The following is a 19,616-nucleotide window of genomic DNA, read 5'->3' as shown; positions in this document are numbered from 1 at the left end:
GGCCACGGCTTTGCTTCTCACAGTCGAAGCTCGGCCCAAATGCCCCTACCGGGCACCTACGACTCCCGGCCCACTGCCGTCACGGCTCCGCCCCCAACAAGCGCCCTTAGTGATGTGACAGCCCCGCGTTCCGTTGGGCCCCGTCAGCATCTCGCGAGACTTCGAGGCGCCCCACTTCCTTGGGTGAAGAGGTTTTAACACCTTGTCTTAGGTTCCAACTGCCACCCAGTCCCTTCTCGGTCCAGACTCCCCTGGGGCGGGCCGCTCTCTACACGTCATTAGCAGATTCGCCATCTTGACTAGAACGACTCTTTGGCGGACTACAAATCCCAGCATGCAAAGCAGTTAGCCGCTTCTGGCCGGGCGTTCTAGAACATACACAGGTACTTCAGGGTCCGTATTTTTTTTTAAATTAATTTTTTCCTTTTTATGTCTTTATTGATTGCAAAGAGAGGAAGGGAGAGAGATCGAAACATCAATGAGGAGAGTCATTGGTCAGCTGCCTCCTGCACGCCCCCACTGGGGATCCAGCCCGCAACCTGGGCATGTGCCCTGACCAGGAATGGATCCTGGGATCGCCTGGATCATGGGTCAGTGCTCAACCACTGAGCCACGCTGGCCAGGCTAACCATGTTTTAAACAAGATAAAAGTTTATTTCTTTCTGGTATAAATAAAATCAGAAGGCATGAAGTCCAAGGTGAGCATGGTGGCTTCACGCTCATCAGGGCCACAGACTTGTTCTCCATTGTTCTTTTGCAATTTAAAAAAATTTCATTTTTGGGGGGAGGGAGGGAAAGAGAGAGAGAGAGACTGATTTGTTGTTCCACTTATCCCTGCAGACATTGGCTGATTCTTGTATGTACCTTGACCGGAGATCAAACCTGCAACCTTGGTGTATGGGGAAGATGCTCTAACCCACTGAGCTACCCAGCCAGGACTCTTCTGCCATTCTTAGCATGAGGCTTTGCCTCCTAGTCCAAAATAGCTGCTTGAGCTCCAGCCATTTAATCAGCATTCCAGCCAATAGGAAGGAGGAAGTCAGGAAGAGCATGCCACCCCTTTTAAAGGATACACTTCCACTTACATCACGTGGCTAGGACTTAGTCTGTAGGGAGGCTGGGAAGTATTTTTTGCTAGACAGCCATCAGAGCTTCTTTTATTCAAGACAAAGGAGAGAAAGGGTAATAGGTGATAATTAACAATATTTTATCACACCCATTAATTTGTAAACCATTCTAGAGTGAGAATCTTGCTTTATACCTTTCATAAAATACAGTGCTGACAAGGACCTCAATAAAAATCTCAATAATTATGATTAATCTTTTCAGCAAACATTTATTTAGCACCTATTTTATGCTAGGGATTGTGTTAGGGATGGTTACAAAAATGAAATGAACACAGGAAACAAAGACTTCACCCAAGAAGTGTTGCTCTAAGCAGGTATTTGAACTATTAACAAAACTTGTCAGGAAGAGGAGGGGAAAAACATATTAAGCAAAGGGAATAGTTTGTACAAATTATCAGAGATATTAAACAGCATATCATGTTAGGAACTGTGGACCATCTGGTATACTTAGACCAGTTGTCTCAACCAGGGGCAACTTTGCCCCCTAGGGAACAGTTGACAAAGTCTGGAGAATTATTTTGGTTGTCACAACCAGATGAGTGCTACTGGCATCTAGTGGGTAGAAGACAGATGCTGCTAAAAATCTCCTGCCCCAAGGAATTATTGGAACCAAAATCACAATAGTATTGAGTCTGAGAAATCCTACAGTATAGAATGCAAGAGGGGCTGGGGTGAGAGGGCTTAAAATATGAAGCCAGAGAAATCGGCCTGATCCTACAAAATCTTGTTTTCCTGGTAAAAAATATTGGTACTTTTTCCTGGCATTTTAGATGGGGAAATAATTGGGAAAAAAATTTAAAACCTTTTTATTATGGAAATGTTCAAGTATGCCTAAAAGTAGAGAGAATAGTATAATGAACTCCCATTAAGCAGTTGCTCAGTTTCAATAATTACCAACATTTTGTATGTACTGTAATCTTGAAGAGTGTGTTTATTTAAAACAGTAAGACTTGCCCAGCTGGGTGTGGCTCAGTGGTGGAGCATGGACCTAGGGTCCAGGAGATCAAGGTTCGATTCCCGGTCAGGGCACATGCCCCGGTTTCAGGCTTGATCCCCAGTGGGGGGGCGGGGGTACAGGAGGCAGCTGATCAATGAGTCACCATTGATGTTTCTATTTCCCTCTCTCTCCCTCTCCTTTCCTCTCTCTGAAATCAATATATATTAAAAAAAAAAAAAAAAAGAACACTTAACATGAGACCTACCTTCTTAACAAAATTTTTTAAAGTGTGCATTACAGCATTGATTTTCAAGTGTACAATTCAGTATTATCTACTGTAGACACAGATTTCTACTGTGCAACAGATTTCTATTCATTTTGCATTATTGAAACTTTATACCCATTGATTAGCAACTCCTCATTTCCCCCTGCCTCCAGCCCCTTAACAACCATCATTCTATTCTGTGTTTCTATGAGTCTGACTATTTTAGATACCTCATCTAAGTGGAATCATACAGTATTTGTCCTTCTGTGACTGGCTTATTTCACCTACCATAATGTCCTGAAGGTTAACCCATGCTGGCACATATGGCAGAATTTCCTTGTTTTTAAAGATTGAATAATATTGCATTGTCTTTATATACCACACTTTCTTTATCTATTCATCTGTGGATGGACATTTAGGTTGTTTTCACATCTTGGCTGTTGTGAATAATGCTACAGTGAACATAGGAGTGCTAATATCTGTTGCAGAGCCAGATTTCAATTCTCTTGGCTAAACAGCCAGATTGCTAGACCATATGTAATTTTATTTTATTTTTTAAATATATTTTTATTGATTTCAGAGAGAGGAAAGGAGAGGGAGAGAGAGAGATAGAAACATCAATGATGAGAGAGTCATTGATCGAGCCCACAACCCGGGCATGTGCCCTGACCGGGAATCGAACCCCAATCGCCTGGATCCTAGGTTGACGCTCAACCGCTGAGCCATGCCCGGCCGGGCTATTTTTATTTTTTTAAAAGAACCTCTATACTGTTTTCCTTAGCTGCACCAGCAGTATACAGGGGTTCCAATTTCTCCACATCCTCACTGCTTGTCATCTTTTGTTGTTGTTATTGTTGCTGTTGTTAATAGCCATCCTAACAGGTTTGAGGTGATATCGTGGTTTTGATTTACAGTTACCCAATGATTAGTGACATTGAGTATCTTTTCATATATATGTTGGCCACTTGTATATGTCTGGGAAATGTCTAATCAAATCTTTAGATCATTTTTTTAACTGGGTTATTACTTTTTTTTTTTTTTACTGTTGAGTTATAGGAATTCTTTATATATTTTGGAGACTAATCCCTTATCTGATGTATATTTTGTAAACATTGTCTCCTGTCCCATATATTGCCTTTTTACTCTGTTGATTGTTTCCTTTGCTATACAGAAGCCTTTTAGTTTGATGTAGTTCCACTTGTTTACTTGTGCTTTTTGTGTCATTTCCATGAAATCAATGTCAAGACCAAAGTTATGAAAATTTTCCCTTACCTTTCTTCTAGAAGTTTTATACTTTCAAGTCTTATGTTTGAGTTTTTCATTTATTTTGAGTTAATTTTTTTATATAGTGCATGATAAGGGTCCAATTTCTTTCTCTTTTTTTGCATGTGGATATCTAATTTTCTATGCCCTCCCTTCCTGCTATCAAATCCAGTGGTGAGCCCTTACCTTACTGGGCCTCTCGGGAGCATTTGACATAGTCAATTACCTTGTTTTCCCTGAACCTCTTCCTTCCCTTGGATTCTGGGACACCAAACTCCATTGGCTTCCCTTTGATCTCCCTAACCAGTCAGTCAGTGCCTTCTGCTGATTCCTACTCTCTTTGTCTCCTAGAGTCTGGAGGTTGGAGAGCCACAGGGCTTGGGCCTTGGACCACTTCTGTCTGTGTACTCACATCCCGTCTCAGACCTTTAAATGCCCCCTGTGCACCTGACCCCCTGCTCAGGTTTCATACAGACAGATCCAGATGCCTCTTTGACAGCTCCCCTTGGAGATCTAATGGGGATCTCCTCCTCTCAAACGTAGCACGTCCAAACTGAAGTCCTCCTGAGCTTCCTTCCAGTGTCCTTTGCCTCACTTAACAGTATCTCCATCCTTCCAGTTGCTTGGGTGAAAGCCCTTGCATTATCTTGACACCTCACTTTCCTCTCATACCATAACATGCAGTCTCAGCAAACACTTCCCACCCCATTTAGAATGAGATGTCCACCCCTCACTGTGGCCCACATACCCCTACATGATCGGGTCCTTCTCTGCCTCACTAATCCCATCTCTTACCAACTTCATCCCCCACCCCAAACCCCTCATGCTGCTCCAGTACTCCCCAATCCCACCTGCTTGTTCTTCGATCACACCAAACATGTTCCCACCCCAGGGCCTTTGCACCTGCAGTTCCCTCTGCCTGGTGTTACCTTTCCCCACTCACTAGCCAGGCCTGCTCCCTCGCTTCATTAAGTCCTGCTCAAATGTCACTTGGTCAGGAGGGCCTTCTCTGACCACCCTTGTCTAAAACCACCCTCTGCTCCCTCTCTGTTATCTTCCCCTGCTTGATTTTTATCCCTTGGCTCTTTGTGATCCTCCAACTAGAATGTAAGCTCCATGAGTTAAGGGATTTGGTTTTTTCACTGCTGTCATCCCCACCACCCAGGGTAGTGCATAGCACTCATATGTTGGGTCAGAGAATGAATCAATCTGATTATTTTACTCTCTCAGCTAAAAATCCTACAGTGCTCCCTCACATCTCTGTACCTTTGCCCATGCTACTCCCTCTGCTTGGAAGGCCCTTCCTCCTCCTAGTCTGCCTGGAAAACTCTTACTCATCCTTCAAGACCTGACCCAACTGTCTTCACCTTTGTGAAGCCCCCATGTCCCCAGGTAGAGTTAGCCAGTTGTCCCTTGGTGACCCTGAAGCATCCTGTACATGCCTCAATTAATGCTTGACTCTCACGTGATTTTTCTGTCTTCTCCAGTAAACTGTGATCTTCCAGAGATCAGATACCCTGACTCAGACTACAATTAGATTGAGAGAACGTAAAAATGTATGGTTAATAAGATTATGAAAGTTGGATTGTTTAAGCAGGTATTATGTAAAGAAGTTATGTCAACCTTACCTGAATATTTAAATAGGAATCAATATTATATCTAGCTGGGGAACATTTCCCCTACCCAGTACTGTAAAACCAAAACTTGTTGAATAAATCTTAATGGAAGCTATAAATAAGAGAGTTCATTCACCTGGCACACAGCAAATTCAAACACTGAACACCAAGAATCGCAGTGGAGGAATTAGGGTAGCTTTATTGCAGGGCACCACACAAGGAGAACTGGAAGCTATCACTTAAAAACCCAAATCACCGATGGCTTACAATTGGGGGGGTTTAAAGGCAAAATATCACAAGTAAGCATGAGTAAGGAGTTCAGGATCTCTGGCTGTGTTGGTCAGTTCTCGTGCAAGCTTCAGCAATTTTCTTACTCTCATTTTAGTTCTTGGTGGCATCCTGTCCAGGATCTTCGTGACGCCAGGTGGTCTTTTCTGCGTACAGATTTCTGCAAGACACCTTGGGATTGTGAGTCAGTGATGTTATCTTAAGAGCAGGAAAATAAGCAGAGCTATACATCCTATGCTTAACAGGTGACATTCTTCTATTATCTTAAGCAAAGTATACTTTTATATTCTTCCTGAAACTTGCCTTACATGCAGGCCTCCAGGTCCCAGGACATGACAACATTCCACTTAAAAAGAGTTAATAATTTCAGCTAGGAGCTAAATTCTAGTATACTCATTCTGTTATGATTTGCTGTCAGTTTCAACAGTTCACAGTTACTTAGTTTTTATTAGAAATTGAGGTTTTTAGAGGTTAAAAAGTCAAATATATATAATTGAAACTACTAGGAATAATAAGTGAATCAACTTAGAATGCAAGGAAAATAGGATATGTGTGGAAGATATAAGGTGTAGAGATACATTTTTTGAGGGAAATTATAAGAAAATAAGTTTGTCCTAAAATAAGTTGATTATTTCTGAACAGGTAAGAGAACAAGAGACAAATTAGATGGGACAAAGAAAGTTGTATAAGGTTTGTGAAAAGGATTCTCAAGAAAGGAAATTTTATGTGTGGTCAAGTAAGACTGGAATGAATTTAAATATTAAAAGTAAGCTGATGCAAAATTAGAGTTTGGAGGAAGTTTTTATGGATTATTGGTCTGCTCTTGCTAAGATACAGTACTGTGAAAAGTTTTCTGCCAAGAAAACAGACTCTATTTTATATCAATATCATATTCTGTGCTTTATGTTGCTTAATCACGTTCTTGACTACTTAAGAAAACTGAATCATCTCAATAATAAGAACAAAGTTTTGCTAACAATTATGTAACCTTTTGTGTGTTTTTGAACTCTTTTATTGTCACTGGTTAAATGAATAAGTATTGTTTCATAATGACCTATGGTCCTATTTAGTCAAGTATTTTAGAACCTTCTGATACTTTGACAAACTTCCCCAAATTCAAATTTTATATAGTCTTTTTCTTGACCTGGAAGTAACTTTGAGGTTTGCCAGGGGGCCCCTGGAAAATCTCAAAATTTTTTGGTTCTCTCTCTTTATAAAATAGATATTAAACCGATTAGGCTTATTAGGTATGTTAAATTGCAATGTGAAGCGCTGTGAATCAAACCGTGACCTCCAGGTTCATGGGTTGATGCTCAACCACTGAGCCACACCGGCCGAGCAAAATCCATCAACTTTTTGTCTAATTGGGAAAGGACTTTTATTAGGTTAACATATAATAGGCCATGTTTGTGATTTTATTTTTTATATTAAGCTAAAAGTAGAACCTGGGTATGATACATCTTTTGTTTTGCTCATTACCTCACTCAATACTATGTGTTTTTGTCTTTAAAAAAAAATTTTGTCTAAATTATGGTTGATAGGCAATATTATATTAGTTTCAGGTGTACAGCATAGTGGTTAGACATTTATTTAACTTACAGTGACCAGCCTGATAAATCTAGTACCCACCCCCCATCCCATACGGTTATTACAATATTATTGACTATATTCCTTATGCTGTACTCTACATCCCCGTGATTACTTTGTAAGTGCCGATTTGTACATCTTAATCCCTTCACCTTTTTCGCCCAGCCCCTTAACCCCACTCTCATCTGGCAACCATCAAAATATTCTCTGTATCTATGAGTCTGTTTCTGTTTTGACTGTTCATTTATTGTTTTTTAGATTCCAAATATAAGTGAGATCATATGGTATTTGTCTTTCTCTAAATTATTTCACTTAGCGTAACACCTTCTAGGTCCATCCATCTTATTGCAAATTTCAAGATTCCACTCTTTTTATGGCTGAGTAATATTCCATTGCATATTCTGTCATCTATCAATGGACACTTAGGTTGCTTCTACATCTTTATCTGTTGTTACAGACTTTGTTTTAAAGTCTATTTTGTCTGATATAAGTATTGCTACCCCAACTTTTTTTTTCATTTCCATTTGCCAGAAATATCTTCTTCTATCCTTTTATTTTCAGTCTGTGTATATCTTTTGATCTGAACTGGTCCTCTTGTAGGCAGCATATGTATGGGTCTTATTTTCTTCTCCACTCAACCACCCTGTCTTTTGATTAGAGCATTTAATCCATTTACATTTAAAGTAACTATTGATAGGTATGTAGTTATTGCCATTATATTATTCATATTTTTATCCTTTCTTTCTTCTTCTTAAAGAAGTCCCTTTACCATTTCTTGTGCTACTGGTTTGGTGGTGATGAACTCCTTTAGCTTTTTCTTCTCTGGGACAGTTTGTGTTTCTTGACCTGGGTGGTGGTTATTGCAGGTGTTCCTATATAATTATTGTTATACGGCAAAGTTGTGCTTTACACACTTTTCTGGATGTGCATCTTTTCATCTCAGTAAGTGGTACCACCTTCCACCTGGTTGCTCAGGTGAAAAATCTTGAAGTCACCCTGACTTTTCTCTTTATCTTGTACCCCATATCTAACTCACCAGGAGTGCCTGTCGGTTTTCCCTGCACCCTTTCTCACCACCATTTGGTTTGAGCTACTAACAGCTCTCACCTTGAGAGGCAGCAGCCTTCTGACTAATCTGTCCTCTTCATCCTTTGACCCTTCTGGCTCAGTTTATTTTCTCTCTAGCAACAAGATTCCCCCCCCTCCTTTAACTTGAAAATATTTCTTAATGACATATAATCACATACGATGAAACACAAATTAGTGTAAATTCCAATGAGTTTGGACAAATGTAGACACCTGTGTAACAGATACCCTAATTAAGATAGAAAACATTTCATCTATCCCCTAAAGGTTCCAGAAGGATCCTTTTATAAAGTCAGTATCAGATCATGTCATTCCTCTGCTCAGCACCTCCTGACGGCTCCATCTCACTGAGAATAAGACTGTAAACAGTCTGCCCCCTCCCTCTATTAGTTCTGTTACAGAACCGTAGGAGGTCTTTCCTCTTTCTTAATATTTTTTTGAGGTTTTGTCATTATTAATTTATAAAGTTAAAACGAGTGATAAAAAGTAAAAACTGCCATACAACTTTTTGTTGTTGTTGTTCTCAATTTGTTTTGCTTCAGTGTCCTCTTGAACAGATGAAACATGACAGACCAGTCCTGGGAGAGGAAGAGGGGAGGAGCTTCGAGAAGTGAGCTAGGGCAGAGGGAGGAGTGAGAGGAGCAGAGGCTGACCGGCTTGACCAATGCAGGGCAGGGTGTGTGTGTGTGTGGGGGGGATCTTTCCTCTTTCTTGAGTCCACTCCAATTATATTTCTTCCTCACTGTTTCTAGGACATGCCTGGTACTTTCCTGCCTCAGGGCCTTTGCACAGGGGTGTTTTTTTGGAATGCTCTTCTGCCGGATACCTGTTTTGTTTAGGTTTCTGCTGAAATGTCACCTTATCAGAAGAGGCCCTCCCTCACCACCCTATATAAAATAGCATTCCCATACCACTGCACTCTTACCCCTTACACTGCTTTATTATTCTTCATAGTACTTATCTCAATCTGATCTTATGTATCTGTACATATAAATCTGTTACTGTCTCTCATGTAAGTTCTATGAGAGGAGGAACTTGAGTGCTTTTGTCATGGCTCTATCTCCAGTGCTTAAATCAATCAATACTTAACCATACAGTGGGTGTTCAAAACTATTTATTAAATGATTATCCACAGCTTCCAGTCTTGTTTACCATCATGTCTCCTGGACTAGCGCACTAGCCTAACCCATCTCCCTGTCTCATGTCTGGTTCCTTCAATCCATTTCCCACACTGCAGAATTATCTTTATAAAATTCAAGTCTGATCATTTCACTTTTTTTTTTTTTAATCCTTGCTCGATGACATTTTTTCCATTGCTTTTCAGAGAGAGTGGGAGAGACAGAGAGAGAAACATCGATGTGGGAGAGACACATCGATTGGTCCTCCTGCATGAGTCCCTACCAGGGCTGGGGATCAAGCCTGCAAATGAGGTACATGCCTTTGGCCAGAATTGAACCTGGGACCCTTCAGTCTGTAGGCTGACGCTCTAACCACTGAGCCAAACCAGCTAGGGCTCACTTTCTTTCTTAAAACTCTTTGAAGGTATCCTTGTGCCCTTCATATAAAGTCCAAAGTCCTTAACATGATTTTCAAGGTGTCTGTTTTTTGGACCTGACTACCTGGCCACCTTGTGTTTTTCCTCCAGCCATCCTGGACTGCTTTGAGTTCTGAGCTGAAACCAGTCTCTCACTTCAGGTCCTTGGTATATACTTAACTCTCTGCCTGGGATATTCTCATTCCCACCAGGGTCATTTCCTAGGGGAGACTCCTCTGACCTCAGACTAGGTTTGCTCCTTCAGAGTCCAGCTGCAATCTCATCTCTGCTGGCATACTTTTTTTTTTTTTCAAATTAAAAAAAAAAACTTTATTTGTAAGAACAACTATTTTGTTTTCACCTATGAAGAAGTACTATTTGATTAAAGGTGATAAATGGTTCTGACTTTTAAAATATGTAATCATAAACTTGTAAACATGAAAAATACTTTGAGTACACCATTGATTTATGCCCTTTTGTGGATTCATGATCCCTTTAAGAATCTGCTGAATGCTCTGGATCCTAAGAATAATGATCATTTGCATATATTTTGTATATTCTTTTTTAAAAAACACACACATATCTTTATTGATTCCAGAGAGAGGAAGGGAGAGGGAGAGAGAGAGAGAGAAACATCAATGATGAGAGTCATCGATCGGCTGCCTCCTGCAGGCCCCCTGCTGGGGATGGAGCCCACAACCCCGGGCGTGTGCCTTGACCAGGAATCGAACCCCGATTGCCTGGATCTTAGGTCGACGCTCAACCGCTGAGCCACACTTGGCCGGGCTGTATATTCTAAGATTCAGACAGGTATTAAAAAACGTGTAGTAGTAGACATATGCTATCTTTCTCTTCTGTCAGCTCTTTAAGACTAACTTCTTGTGCTGGGGAGCATGACAGGGCCTTTCCCATCCCTCTCCTTCCCCTCAAGCAGTTACCTTTGCCTTTCCCTCTCCTAAGCTTTAATGGTCCCTCTTTTGCTTCTGTAGCTTGTTTCCTGAGCCTACGTAGCCCAGCTGGCTCACTTCTACCACCTTTGTAACTTTCTAAATAAACTTCCTCTTATAATTTGGAAAAAAAAAAAAAAAAAAAAGAACTTTTTTTTTAAAAATCCTCACCTGAGGATATTTTTTCCATTGCTTTTGAGAGAGTGGAAGGGAGAGAGAGAAACATCGATGTGAGGGAGACACATCGATTGGTTGCCTCCCACCCGGGGCCAGGGATTGAGCCTGCAACAGAGGCATGGGCCCTGGACCAGAATTGAACCCAAGACCCTTCAGTTCAAGGGCCGACGCTTTAAACACTGAGCCAAATCGGCTAGGGCAAGACTAACTTTTTTTTTTTTTTTAACTTCTAAATGTAAAACTTTCTTACATTTCTAGTAATGTCCTTTTATGTGATATACTTAAGACCAAGGACTTAATAGAGAAGTCCTAATTATACCCTTGGGCAAGACTAACTTCTTGACATAAGCTTTTAATTCCATCCCTTCTCAGTTCTAGCTACCTCCTAGAATTTAGTCATCAGCAGCATTCTCTTCCTTTCATCTTGTTTTCTCCTGAACCCTTTCTCTCAGCTTATGTAACATATAACAATTCAATGTATATCTTTTAATTTTCCCCCCAGAAATATAACTTTACTATTTAAACATAGTGTAAACATCTAAAAAAAAAAATTCAAGCAAGACAGAAAAGTCCAAAGATTACAGTAACCAATTCCCTAGACTCAAAAATAATCAATGTTCCCATTAGATGACTATTACTTTATATATTTTTCTATTCATTGTATATATATATATTTTTTTCCATAAAACTTTATTCTACTTTTGAATAACTTTTTTAGTATAAATTCTCAGGAATATTTTTTTTAATGAACCAGTTTGATGATTATTTTGTTACTCATTGCCATATTTCTTTCCATGATACTTTTTAAAAAATCGAACTTACTGGGGTGACATTGGTTAATAAAATTATATATAGGTTTTGGTATACAATTCTACAATACATCATCTGTATATTGTATTGTGTGTTTACCACCCAAGTCTCGTTCCATCACTATTTATCTCCCCTTTACGCTCTCCCACCTCCCCCACCTCTCCATACTTTTTAAGAACACTCTCTTCTTTTGCCTTCCATGGCAGTGTATGCTCCTGTTTCTCCATCTGCCTCTACAACATCTTTTTTCTGGTTTTCTGTTCGGCTCTCTCTGTCTCATCCCTTAAATGCTGTTTCCTATGTGATGCTTTCTTAAGCCCCTCTCCCAGTAGGCTTCTCAAGTGTTTCAGGTATCCCCACTGTACTTTATACATTGTGGTATAGAATGTTTCACTTTAATACACTGAGAAGAGTACAGCATCTCTCCTATGGTTTTCCTTCTAAAAATGAATAACCTGAATTTAATCATAAGGAAACATCACACAAACCAAAACTGGGAGGTAGCTACAAAATAACTGGCCAGTACTCTTCAGATGTGTCAAGGGCATGAATGACAGAGAAAGGCTAAGAGTTCTTCCAGAATAAGAGGGACTAAGGAGACATTACAACTAACTGCAATGTGTGATCCTGGATAGCAATGTGGTCCAGAAAGAGGACATTAGTAGACCAATTGATGAAATTTGAATAAGGTCTGTAAATTAGTTAATAGTATTGTACCAATGTGATTTTCCTAATAGAATGCAGTTATATGTGTAGAAGAGATCTGTTTACTCCAAATTTATAATTTCAATGCTATCCCAATCAAAATTCCAGCATGTTTTTGCAGTAGTTGACATGATGAATCTAAATTTTTATGGGATTGCAAGTAAACAAGAATAAACAAAAGTTTCACATTGTGAGTTTATGATTCTGAACTCCTCCAAAGCTGGGATTAGGTTTATCCTGAGATCAACCCAGTGGACTTTTTTTTTTTCTTGTACTCATCACGCCTGTCATTGTTTGATGTCTAGTTCCATGAGTACAGGGGCTATGTCCATTGTTTGCTAATATCCCTTATGCCAAGCACAGTGCCTGACACAGAATAGCTGCTCAAAGAGTATCTTTAAATGGATTCATCATATGAATTTAAAAAAACAAACCTAACCCACATTTCTTTCCTGGCATCAGTCCAAATTCTAGCCAGATCAATAAAAATTTACTAATCATTTGGCCTAACTGGCCTCCTTATCTCTTGTCATCCATCTCCCTGCAATCTGATAGCCTGCAACCACAAAATTTTTAAAAAGTCTGATTGTGTTCCCTTCCCCAAAACTCTGCTATCTCCCCATAACCTACAGAATATAGTCAAACTTCTTGACTTGGACTCAAGGCTTTGGCCCCAATCCCCCTTTTGAAACCTCTCTGGCCTTATTAAGGGCGTCAAGCACTGGGCTAGTCACAGTTGACAAATTGGTTAGGAAGACCGGTACCTAGATTAACTTTAATAGGGCGTGATCAGCTATGTTACAGGGTCTGTCAGGACACAGTTTCAGACAGTGCATTATAAAATATTAGGTTTTTGCCCTCTGCAGGTTCCCAAGTTCAGTCGAGGACTGCAATGTCTAATATAGTGGCCACCAGCCACATTTCAAGTGTTCAACAGCCACACGAAGCCAGCAGCTATCATATTGGACCGCATAGCATAGATTATTTCAATCATCCATGGAAGGAGGGTTAGTGTAGGTGCTTCAAAGACAGCAAGGACCATTTCCCATACATGCATTCTGTGGTGCTAGCCACCAGTCCCCAACCCACTTCTCCCACTCACCTGTTTCCCCCCACACACACCTTGGCTAGGGTGTATTATGAAGTAGCACAGGCTCCCAATAGAGATAATGCATGGAAGTACTTCTGTAAACCATTAAGTGATACAGAAATGTGATATAATAAATAGGTTCGGTTCTTCCTTTCATCACAGCTTTGGTTTTTTCAAGCAAATTCTAGCTCTTTTCCAAACTTCTCCCATCCTTGTAATTTATGCCAAAGAGCTCTGAAAAGTTGCACACAGGCAGCATTTTATACCAGGTAAAAATACAGATTATACCTACCTTGCTGCTTTCACAAGCCATCTATCCAGGAACCTACTTCACCACCTGCCTTTTCCTCTGTCACTTTCCCTAGAAAGGAAGGACACAAATTAAGATTTCCAAAATATTTATTTTGAAATTGGAATATAATGGGAAAACTAAGTAATGAGACTTGGACCCTCATCAGGGTTTTCCGGAAAATCATAAGTACCATCCTCTTCTGCAGCCTGATGCTTATCCAGTTTAGCAATCAATTCCTTCGCTGGATTGAAGACGCCATTGGTCTGCTGGTCACACACATAGCAGCGCGGGGTGGTGCGGAAATGCTGCAGGGCACAGCTCTCGCAGAAATAATGCCTGCACTTGGTGACAACTGGGTTTTGGAAGGACTGGCGACAGATGAAACACTTGAATGGTATTTCCTCACTATCACTTCCCACTTCATAGTTTTCATCTTCATAGACACCATAGCGACCCTCATCAAGCTCACGTTCGATCTGCCACCCATGCTTGTAATCTGATCGGTCATGGAGGAATTTGCAGCTGTCTCCGAAGCCGCAAAAGCCAGTCTCCTTGTAGTCCTTACAAATGTCCGGCTGGTAATCCCAGCGCACGGTGGCACGCAGATGCTCGGGAGCTCGGATGGGGCCTTTCCGCACCATTCCGGAGGAAGCATTGCCCATAGATGTATCCTTGGGCTTCATGTACTTCTGATAGTTATTGATTCCCCGATAGATCTTGTCATCTTCCTTGCCTCTCAGCTCCTCCTGAATCTTCTGGCTGCGCTCAAAGATGGCTTGTGCGTCACGCTCCTTTTCTGTGTCTAGCTCATAGACAGCAGTCGCCCCCATATCCTCTGGCCCCACGGGTTTCGCCGAGCGGGTGGACTTGTAGACCACACGGAGAGTCTCGGGCTCATTCCCGTTCACGTTCCCCTCCTCCTCCTCCTCCTCGCTACTCAAGTCGCAGTAAACCACCTTCTGTTTACCACTGCCACGGGTCTTCTGGATCATCGGATTGTGGGTCGCCCGCTTCTTTTCGCGGCGAACCACAGTGCTGCCTTCGTCGCTGCTGCTGCAGCTGCTGTCTCCGTGCTCTTGCTCGCAGACCGGACGCTTCCTGCGGCCTACAGCCCCCTTTCGCCCAGGCTTTTTGAACAGGAAGGTGCACACCTGGTCTGTCGCCTTTCCTGGAGAAAGTTGCTCTGCCATTTTCCAGTCCCGAGCTCCAAAACGGCTGCGGCGTTCGGGATCTCGTGGGGCAGCTTCACCTTACTGCGCGCCGCGGGCTCCACGGAGCACCCGGAGCAAAGCGCGCTGCGGAAGCTGGAGCACCCGGGCGCGAAGGCACCACCCTAGAGCCCTGCGGGCCACCGTCGTTTCTTCCGCCGCGTACGTGTCCCCGCCCCGCCGCGGGGCTTTGTGGGAAGGGATTGCTGCCGGTCACTTTTAAGGACTTGGAAGGTGTTGTTTGGCCTTGGTCACCTTGCCGCGATGTGGTTCGAGATTCTCCCCGGGCTCGCCATCATGGGCACGTGCATACTCATCCCCGGAGTCGCCACTGCGCGCATCCATAGGTTCAGTAACGGGGGCAAGGTAAGGCGGCCCCTCCGCCCGGCGGCCCACTCCGCCACCGACGTTACGTCACGGGCGGCGGGTCAGCGAGGCCGTTAGCATCGCGACCCTCTGTCCGAGACAAGGAATTCCAAGGTCGCCCCCCCTTTTTTTTTTCGTATTGCCTAAACGTGGAGGTTTGCGGCATGAAGCCCGACGGAAACAACATTCTACTCTAGCAAAAACCAGCTGGTTGCTGGGTGGAGAAGAGTGGGTCAGAGTGCCGAGTAGAGATTCGGGCCATGGGAAAGCAGAGGAGCAGCGGTTAGGTCCAAGCTCCTCGGCAGAGGAGGGAGGTGTCAGGCTTGCCCCCACTCCTTCCCACTTATCTTTCGTGCTCGATTTTGATTTTAACTCCTCGTATTCACATGTTGGTAGCTTCTCATTCTTTACATCTTCCCCAACCTTAATTAGGGTTTTACCTTGACATTTTTTTATTCCCCATTTTCTCTTGCAAGCCTTTAAGAATGTACCGCAAGACCCTGTTTTTCCATATTGTCATTTCCTCCTCTTCCTAGTCCTTTACATCATCTCTAGAGTACAGGGTGTAAATGTATTTGCTTTTTGGTTTTGTGATTGCCCTTCACAAAACCGCTGTTTTCTTTCCCTTAGGTCCCAAAAAGAAACGAGTAGTCATGTCTTTAAAAGGGCGTAGGGACAGGGAGGAAAGAAAAAAATGATGCAGGTTAAAAGAGGAAGTGTAAGTTACCATCTGAAGTTTGGTGGTCCGATTTTTTTTTTTTTGGGGGGGGAGGGAGCGAGGGCTAGCGTCGATTGGTTGCCTCCCCAGCGCACCCCAATCCCGGTGGGGGATGGAACCTGCAAGCCAGGGTCGAACCTGGGACCCTTTGTTGCTGCTCGGGCTACGCTCTAACCAGTGAGCCACATCGGCCAGGGCAGTGTTCCGATTTTACTTAGGATTCTGGTCTTACATTGTTAATTTGGTTTTTATTTCAGTGATGATTCCGTTATTATAGAATGTCACTTACTAAAGTTCTGATATTCCTTTGTTGGGTCACTCATCTTAAAACTGCAGTAATGATTTATTTTAATTGTAGGAAAAAAGGGTTGCCTATTATTCATATCCGTGGACTTTGATGGAAAGAGATAGGCGCATCTCTGGAGTTAATCGTTACTATGTGTCAAAGGTAAGATGGCTCTGATCCTACTAGGCATCTGTCGGGGGAGGTGGATAATGTTTTGCCAAAGGTCTTACAGTGCTAATTGAATTTGCAGTTTCTTGTCTACTAGTAAGGTTGAGCAGCCTTTCAAACATTTAATGATTGTATTTCTTGTTCTGTGGATTATTTGCCTATATACTTGCTCTGTTCTCTCTCTCTTTTATTTATAGGGTTTCTTTGTATATTATGGATGCTAATCTTGTCTTTTCTATATGTACAGATATTTTCCCCAATCTTCTGCTTGTCTTTATCACTTTATGATAGTAGTTTTTAATTTTGATGTTCAGTTTGTATTTTATCATTCTTAATGTTGGGTTTTATGTTTTGCTTACAAATGAGCTTCCTATTCAAGATTATAAAATATATTCTTCCAATTTGTACAAATACTGTTACAATTTTTTTCTTTTCTTTTTTTTACATTTAGTGCTTTGACCCATCTACTGGTCATTTTGGGATATAATGTGGAGCCGGGATTTAACTTTCCTTTTTTCCTAAGAGATATGCAGTTTTCATAATTATCCATTTATAGAACAGTGCATTTTTATTTGAAATACCACTCTAATAAACTAAATTTCCATGTACACATGGACCTGTTTCACAAATGTGCTCTTCTAAACTCTATTGATTCGCCAATTCCTGCACCAATACCATACATATGTAGAGAGTCACTATAATTTTATATTTGAGTGAATCATATGAAATTGCTGTTTATGTAGGTCAAAAATGGCCAAGTAGCATCTTCATATGGTTCAACCTAATAGTATGTCCTAATGTCTTGTAGGAGTTCATCTTTATTATTCTTTTAAAAAATTTTAGTTACATTTGTATATTTTCTCTTTGCTCATTTATTCCTCACATTGAATCTAGGTAAATATTAATTGCATTTTATAGAGAACACAGGCTCACTAGTTAACTAACAGTATGAGGACTCAACAGGTGATCTGTCTCATGTAGTGCTATTTGAGAATCTCGTCTAAAGAACATGATGATAGGTATCTACTTATCTAGAGCAGTATTTCTTAAAGTATGGTCCAAAAATTAACCTTCATCATCTGGCATATGAAATAAAATGCAGATTCCTAGGCCCCTGGCTAGACTAGACAAATTTGGATTTCTATAAGGTGGCTTCTAGGATTATGCAAATTTAATTTCTTTCAAGGTGATTCTTCCTGCAATAGTAAACAAAGTACCTGGATTGTGTTATTTTAACACCTGGAAGAAATCTCATCACTGATGAATCTTCTACTTTATAATTTCAGAAGTATTTGGTTGTGAACAGATTTAGAAAGAGTAGGTCTTCTGAATAACTGGTGTCATGCTGTCCTTATACAGGGCAAGAGTTCTGGAGTTAGGGGGTCTTGAACTTGAGTTCTGGCTCTGCTACTTCCTTACTGACTTAAGTGACTTTTAACCTGGCCAAGCCTTCTGTTTTCATCTGTAAAAAAATGTGGAATGAGGCTAATAGGATCTTCTCGTGTTGGCTGTTATTATATAAAATCAGTTTTACCTTAGTGTTCTTTCATTCTCTGAGGGTGCTTTATAGAAGGATCCAGATAGTAAATAGTTGTTTGACTTTAGTTCTGATTTGGGGGGGGGGGGGTGTGTCTTTTTATATAAAGTGGTATGTTTGCTGCTGTCAGAAAATGAAAATTATAAGTCATTATAAGTTATTCTTTCTTACTTTAGTGATTATAGAATTCAGTCCAATTGTTTTAGCTAGAGAAATGTGGGATGTGAAAGTACTTGCCAACAGAGAATGCCGTTTGGTGACACTAGAAATAAGAGCACATGTACATATTTGACGGGAACAGAACTCTCACATTTTCCTTTTCAAATTATCTTTCAGGGTTTGGAGAACATTGACTAAGGAAGCATTTTCCTGATTGATGAAAAAATAACTCAGTTGTGCTCATCTATCCCTCCTAGAAGGTTATGCAGTGTATTATGTAATACGTAATAAAAATTAAAAAGTAAAATTAAAGACTTTATTTTTTAAAATATACCTACACAAGATCAAGCAGTCTACCTAAGGTAGCTTTATCACTTTAAAAAAAAAAACTAGAAGGTAGCTGAGCCTTGTAAAATTATAGATATAATGTATACAAGCAACTGTCACTGTGCCCAGTGCCTAATGGGTCATGAATGGTAGTTGTTGCTATTGTAATAGATATTTAAAAATTTTTTTTCCTCGTTCCTTTTCTGGGTGAATCAAATAGTGTTTAAAATTCCAGTTAGGCCTGGCTTGGCGTGGCTCAGTGATTGAGCATCGACCTAGGATCTAGGGGATCGTGGTTCGATTCCTGGTCAGGGCACATGCCCAGGTTGTGACCTCGATCCGCGTTCAGGGGCATGCAGGAGGCAGTCGATCAATGACTCTCTCATCATTGATGTTTCTGTCTCTCTCTTCCTCTCTCTCTGAAATCTGTAAAGATATATTTTTTAAAAATTCCAGGTAGGATGCTTTTAAAACAGACTGCACCTTCAGCTTTCATGCATTCTGTATCTAACACATAGTATTCGCTTAAGTGTTGATTTTTGTTTTAGTGGTAGAGCAGCAGCACTCATGTTTATTAAAGCAAATATACTGAGTGCTTGAAATAAAGCATTGCATGTTCACTGCTAAAAGTAACCACACAATATGAAGATCTGAAAAGGCAAAAGTACTGTAAACATAGCCATACTCAATGTGTATAGATCAACACCCCAGGTGACCATCGGGACGTCTAAGTGAGAAAAGGAAATTGTTTTTCATCTCCATTCTTTATCTACTTGGACGTTTGTTCTGCTGATGACCTTAAACACCTGCACTGTGTGGTTTTCATCGACCTCATCTTACTGGGCAAGCCAGTAAGGAGCAAGGAGGCGGCATTCACATTCACACTCTATACTGTGCTATCCTGTGATGATGAAAGTCTTCAAGGAAAGCATGGTCATGACTACAAAGTTAATATAACCTCTGGTCTACATTTAGTGCTGCACAGGCCTCACTTAGTTGATAGTTATGAGAACTATCTGGAAAGGAAGAAAGAGGGCAGGTAGTACAGACAGAGATACAGGAGACTTATTGACAACATTACTACATTTGTCATTCAATCTACTGAGTTTTAGGTCTGTCTCTC

At 41.1% G+C, this 19,616-nt stretch overlaps 2 protein-coding genes across 3 annotated transcripts; one reads left to right on the top strand and one right to left on the bottom strand.

Moving 5' to 3' along the window:
* Positions 1-5,335: 5,335 nt before the first annotated feature.
* On the bottom strand, positions 5,336-15,046 carry RNF113A (ring finger protein 113A). 2 transcript variants are annotated; one of them, XM_016222358.2, is made up of 3 exons: positions 13,915-15,046; positions 13,725-13,793; positions 5,336-5,667 (listed from the first exon to the last, which is right to left on the bottom strand). In XM_016222358.2, the coding sequence occupies exons 1-2, from the start codon at positions 14,912-14,914 to the stop codon at positions 13,735-13,737; spliced, it is 1,059 nt and encodes a 352-aa protein (XP_016077844.1). In that variant the 5' UTR covers positions 14,915-15,046; the 3' UTR covers positions 5,336-5,667; positions 13,725-13,734. The 2 variants fall into 2 exon arrangements, with proteins under 2 accessions (XP_016077844.1, XP_016077843.1); XM_016222357.2 differs by having other exon boundaries at positions 5,336-5,656.
* Positions 15,047-15,134: 88 nt separating this feature from the next.
* NDUFA1 (NADH:ubiquinone oxidoreductase subunit A1) lies at positions 15,135-18,478 on the top strand. The gene is made up of 3 exons (XM_016222359.2): positions 15,135-15,298; positions 16,375-16,464; positions 18,344-18,478. The coding sequence occupies exons 1-3, from the start codon at positions 15,197-15,199 to the stop codon at positions 18,362-18,364; spliced, it is 213 nt and encodes a 70-aa protein (XP_016077845.1). The 5' UTR covers positions 15,135-15,196; the 3' UTR covers positions 18,365-18,478.
* The last annotated feature ends 1,138 nt before the right edge of the window (positions 18,479-19,616 follow it).

Source organism: Miniopterus natalensis, chromosome X (genome assembly GCF_054644295.1).
Source record: "Miniopterus natalensis isolate mMinNat1 chromosome X, mMinNat1.hap1, whole genome shotgun sequence".
Taxonomy (NCBI): Eukaryota; Metazoa; Chordata; class Mammalia; order Chiroptera; family Miniopteridae; genus Miniopterus; species Miniopterus natalensis.
This window is presented reverse-complemented; position numbering and strand designations above follow the sequence as displayed.

Excerpts from the sequence above, each read along its gene's own strand:
- RNF113A (XM_016222358.2), bottom strand. The coding sequence starts at position 14,914 with ATGGCAGAGCAACTTTCTCCAGGAAAGGCGACAGACCAGGTGTGCACC. Across the intron at positions 13,794-13,914 it reads TCAGGCTGCAGAAGAGGATG|GGAAAGTGACAGAGGAAAAG; the intron begins GTACTTATGATT and ends CTTCCTTTCTAG.
- NDUFA1 (XM_016222359.2), top strand. The coding sequence starts at position 15,197 with ATGTGGTTCGAGATTCTCCCCGGGCTCGCCATCATGGGCACGTGCATA. Across the intron at positions 15,299-16,374 it reads GGTTCAGTAACGGGGGCAAG|GAAAAAAGGGTTGCCTATTA; the intron begins GTAAGGCGGCCC and ends TTTTAATTGTAG. Across the intron at positions 16,465-18,343 it reads ATCGTTACTATGTGTCAAAG|GGTTTGGAGAACATTGACTA; the intron begins GTAAGATGGCTC and ends ATTATCTTTCAG.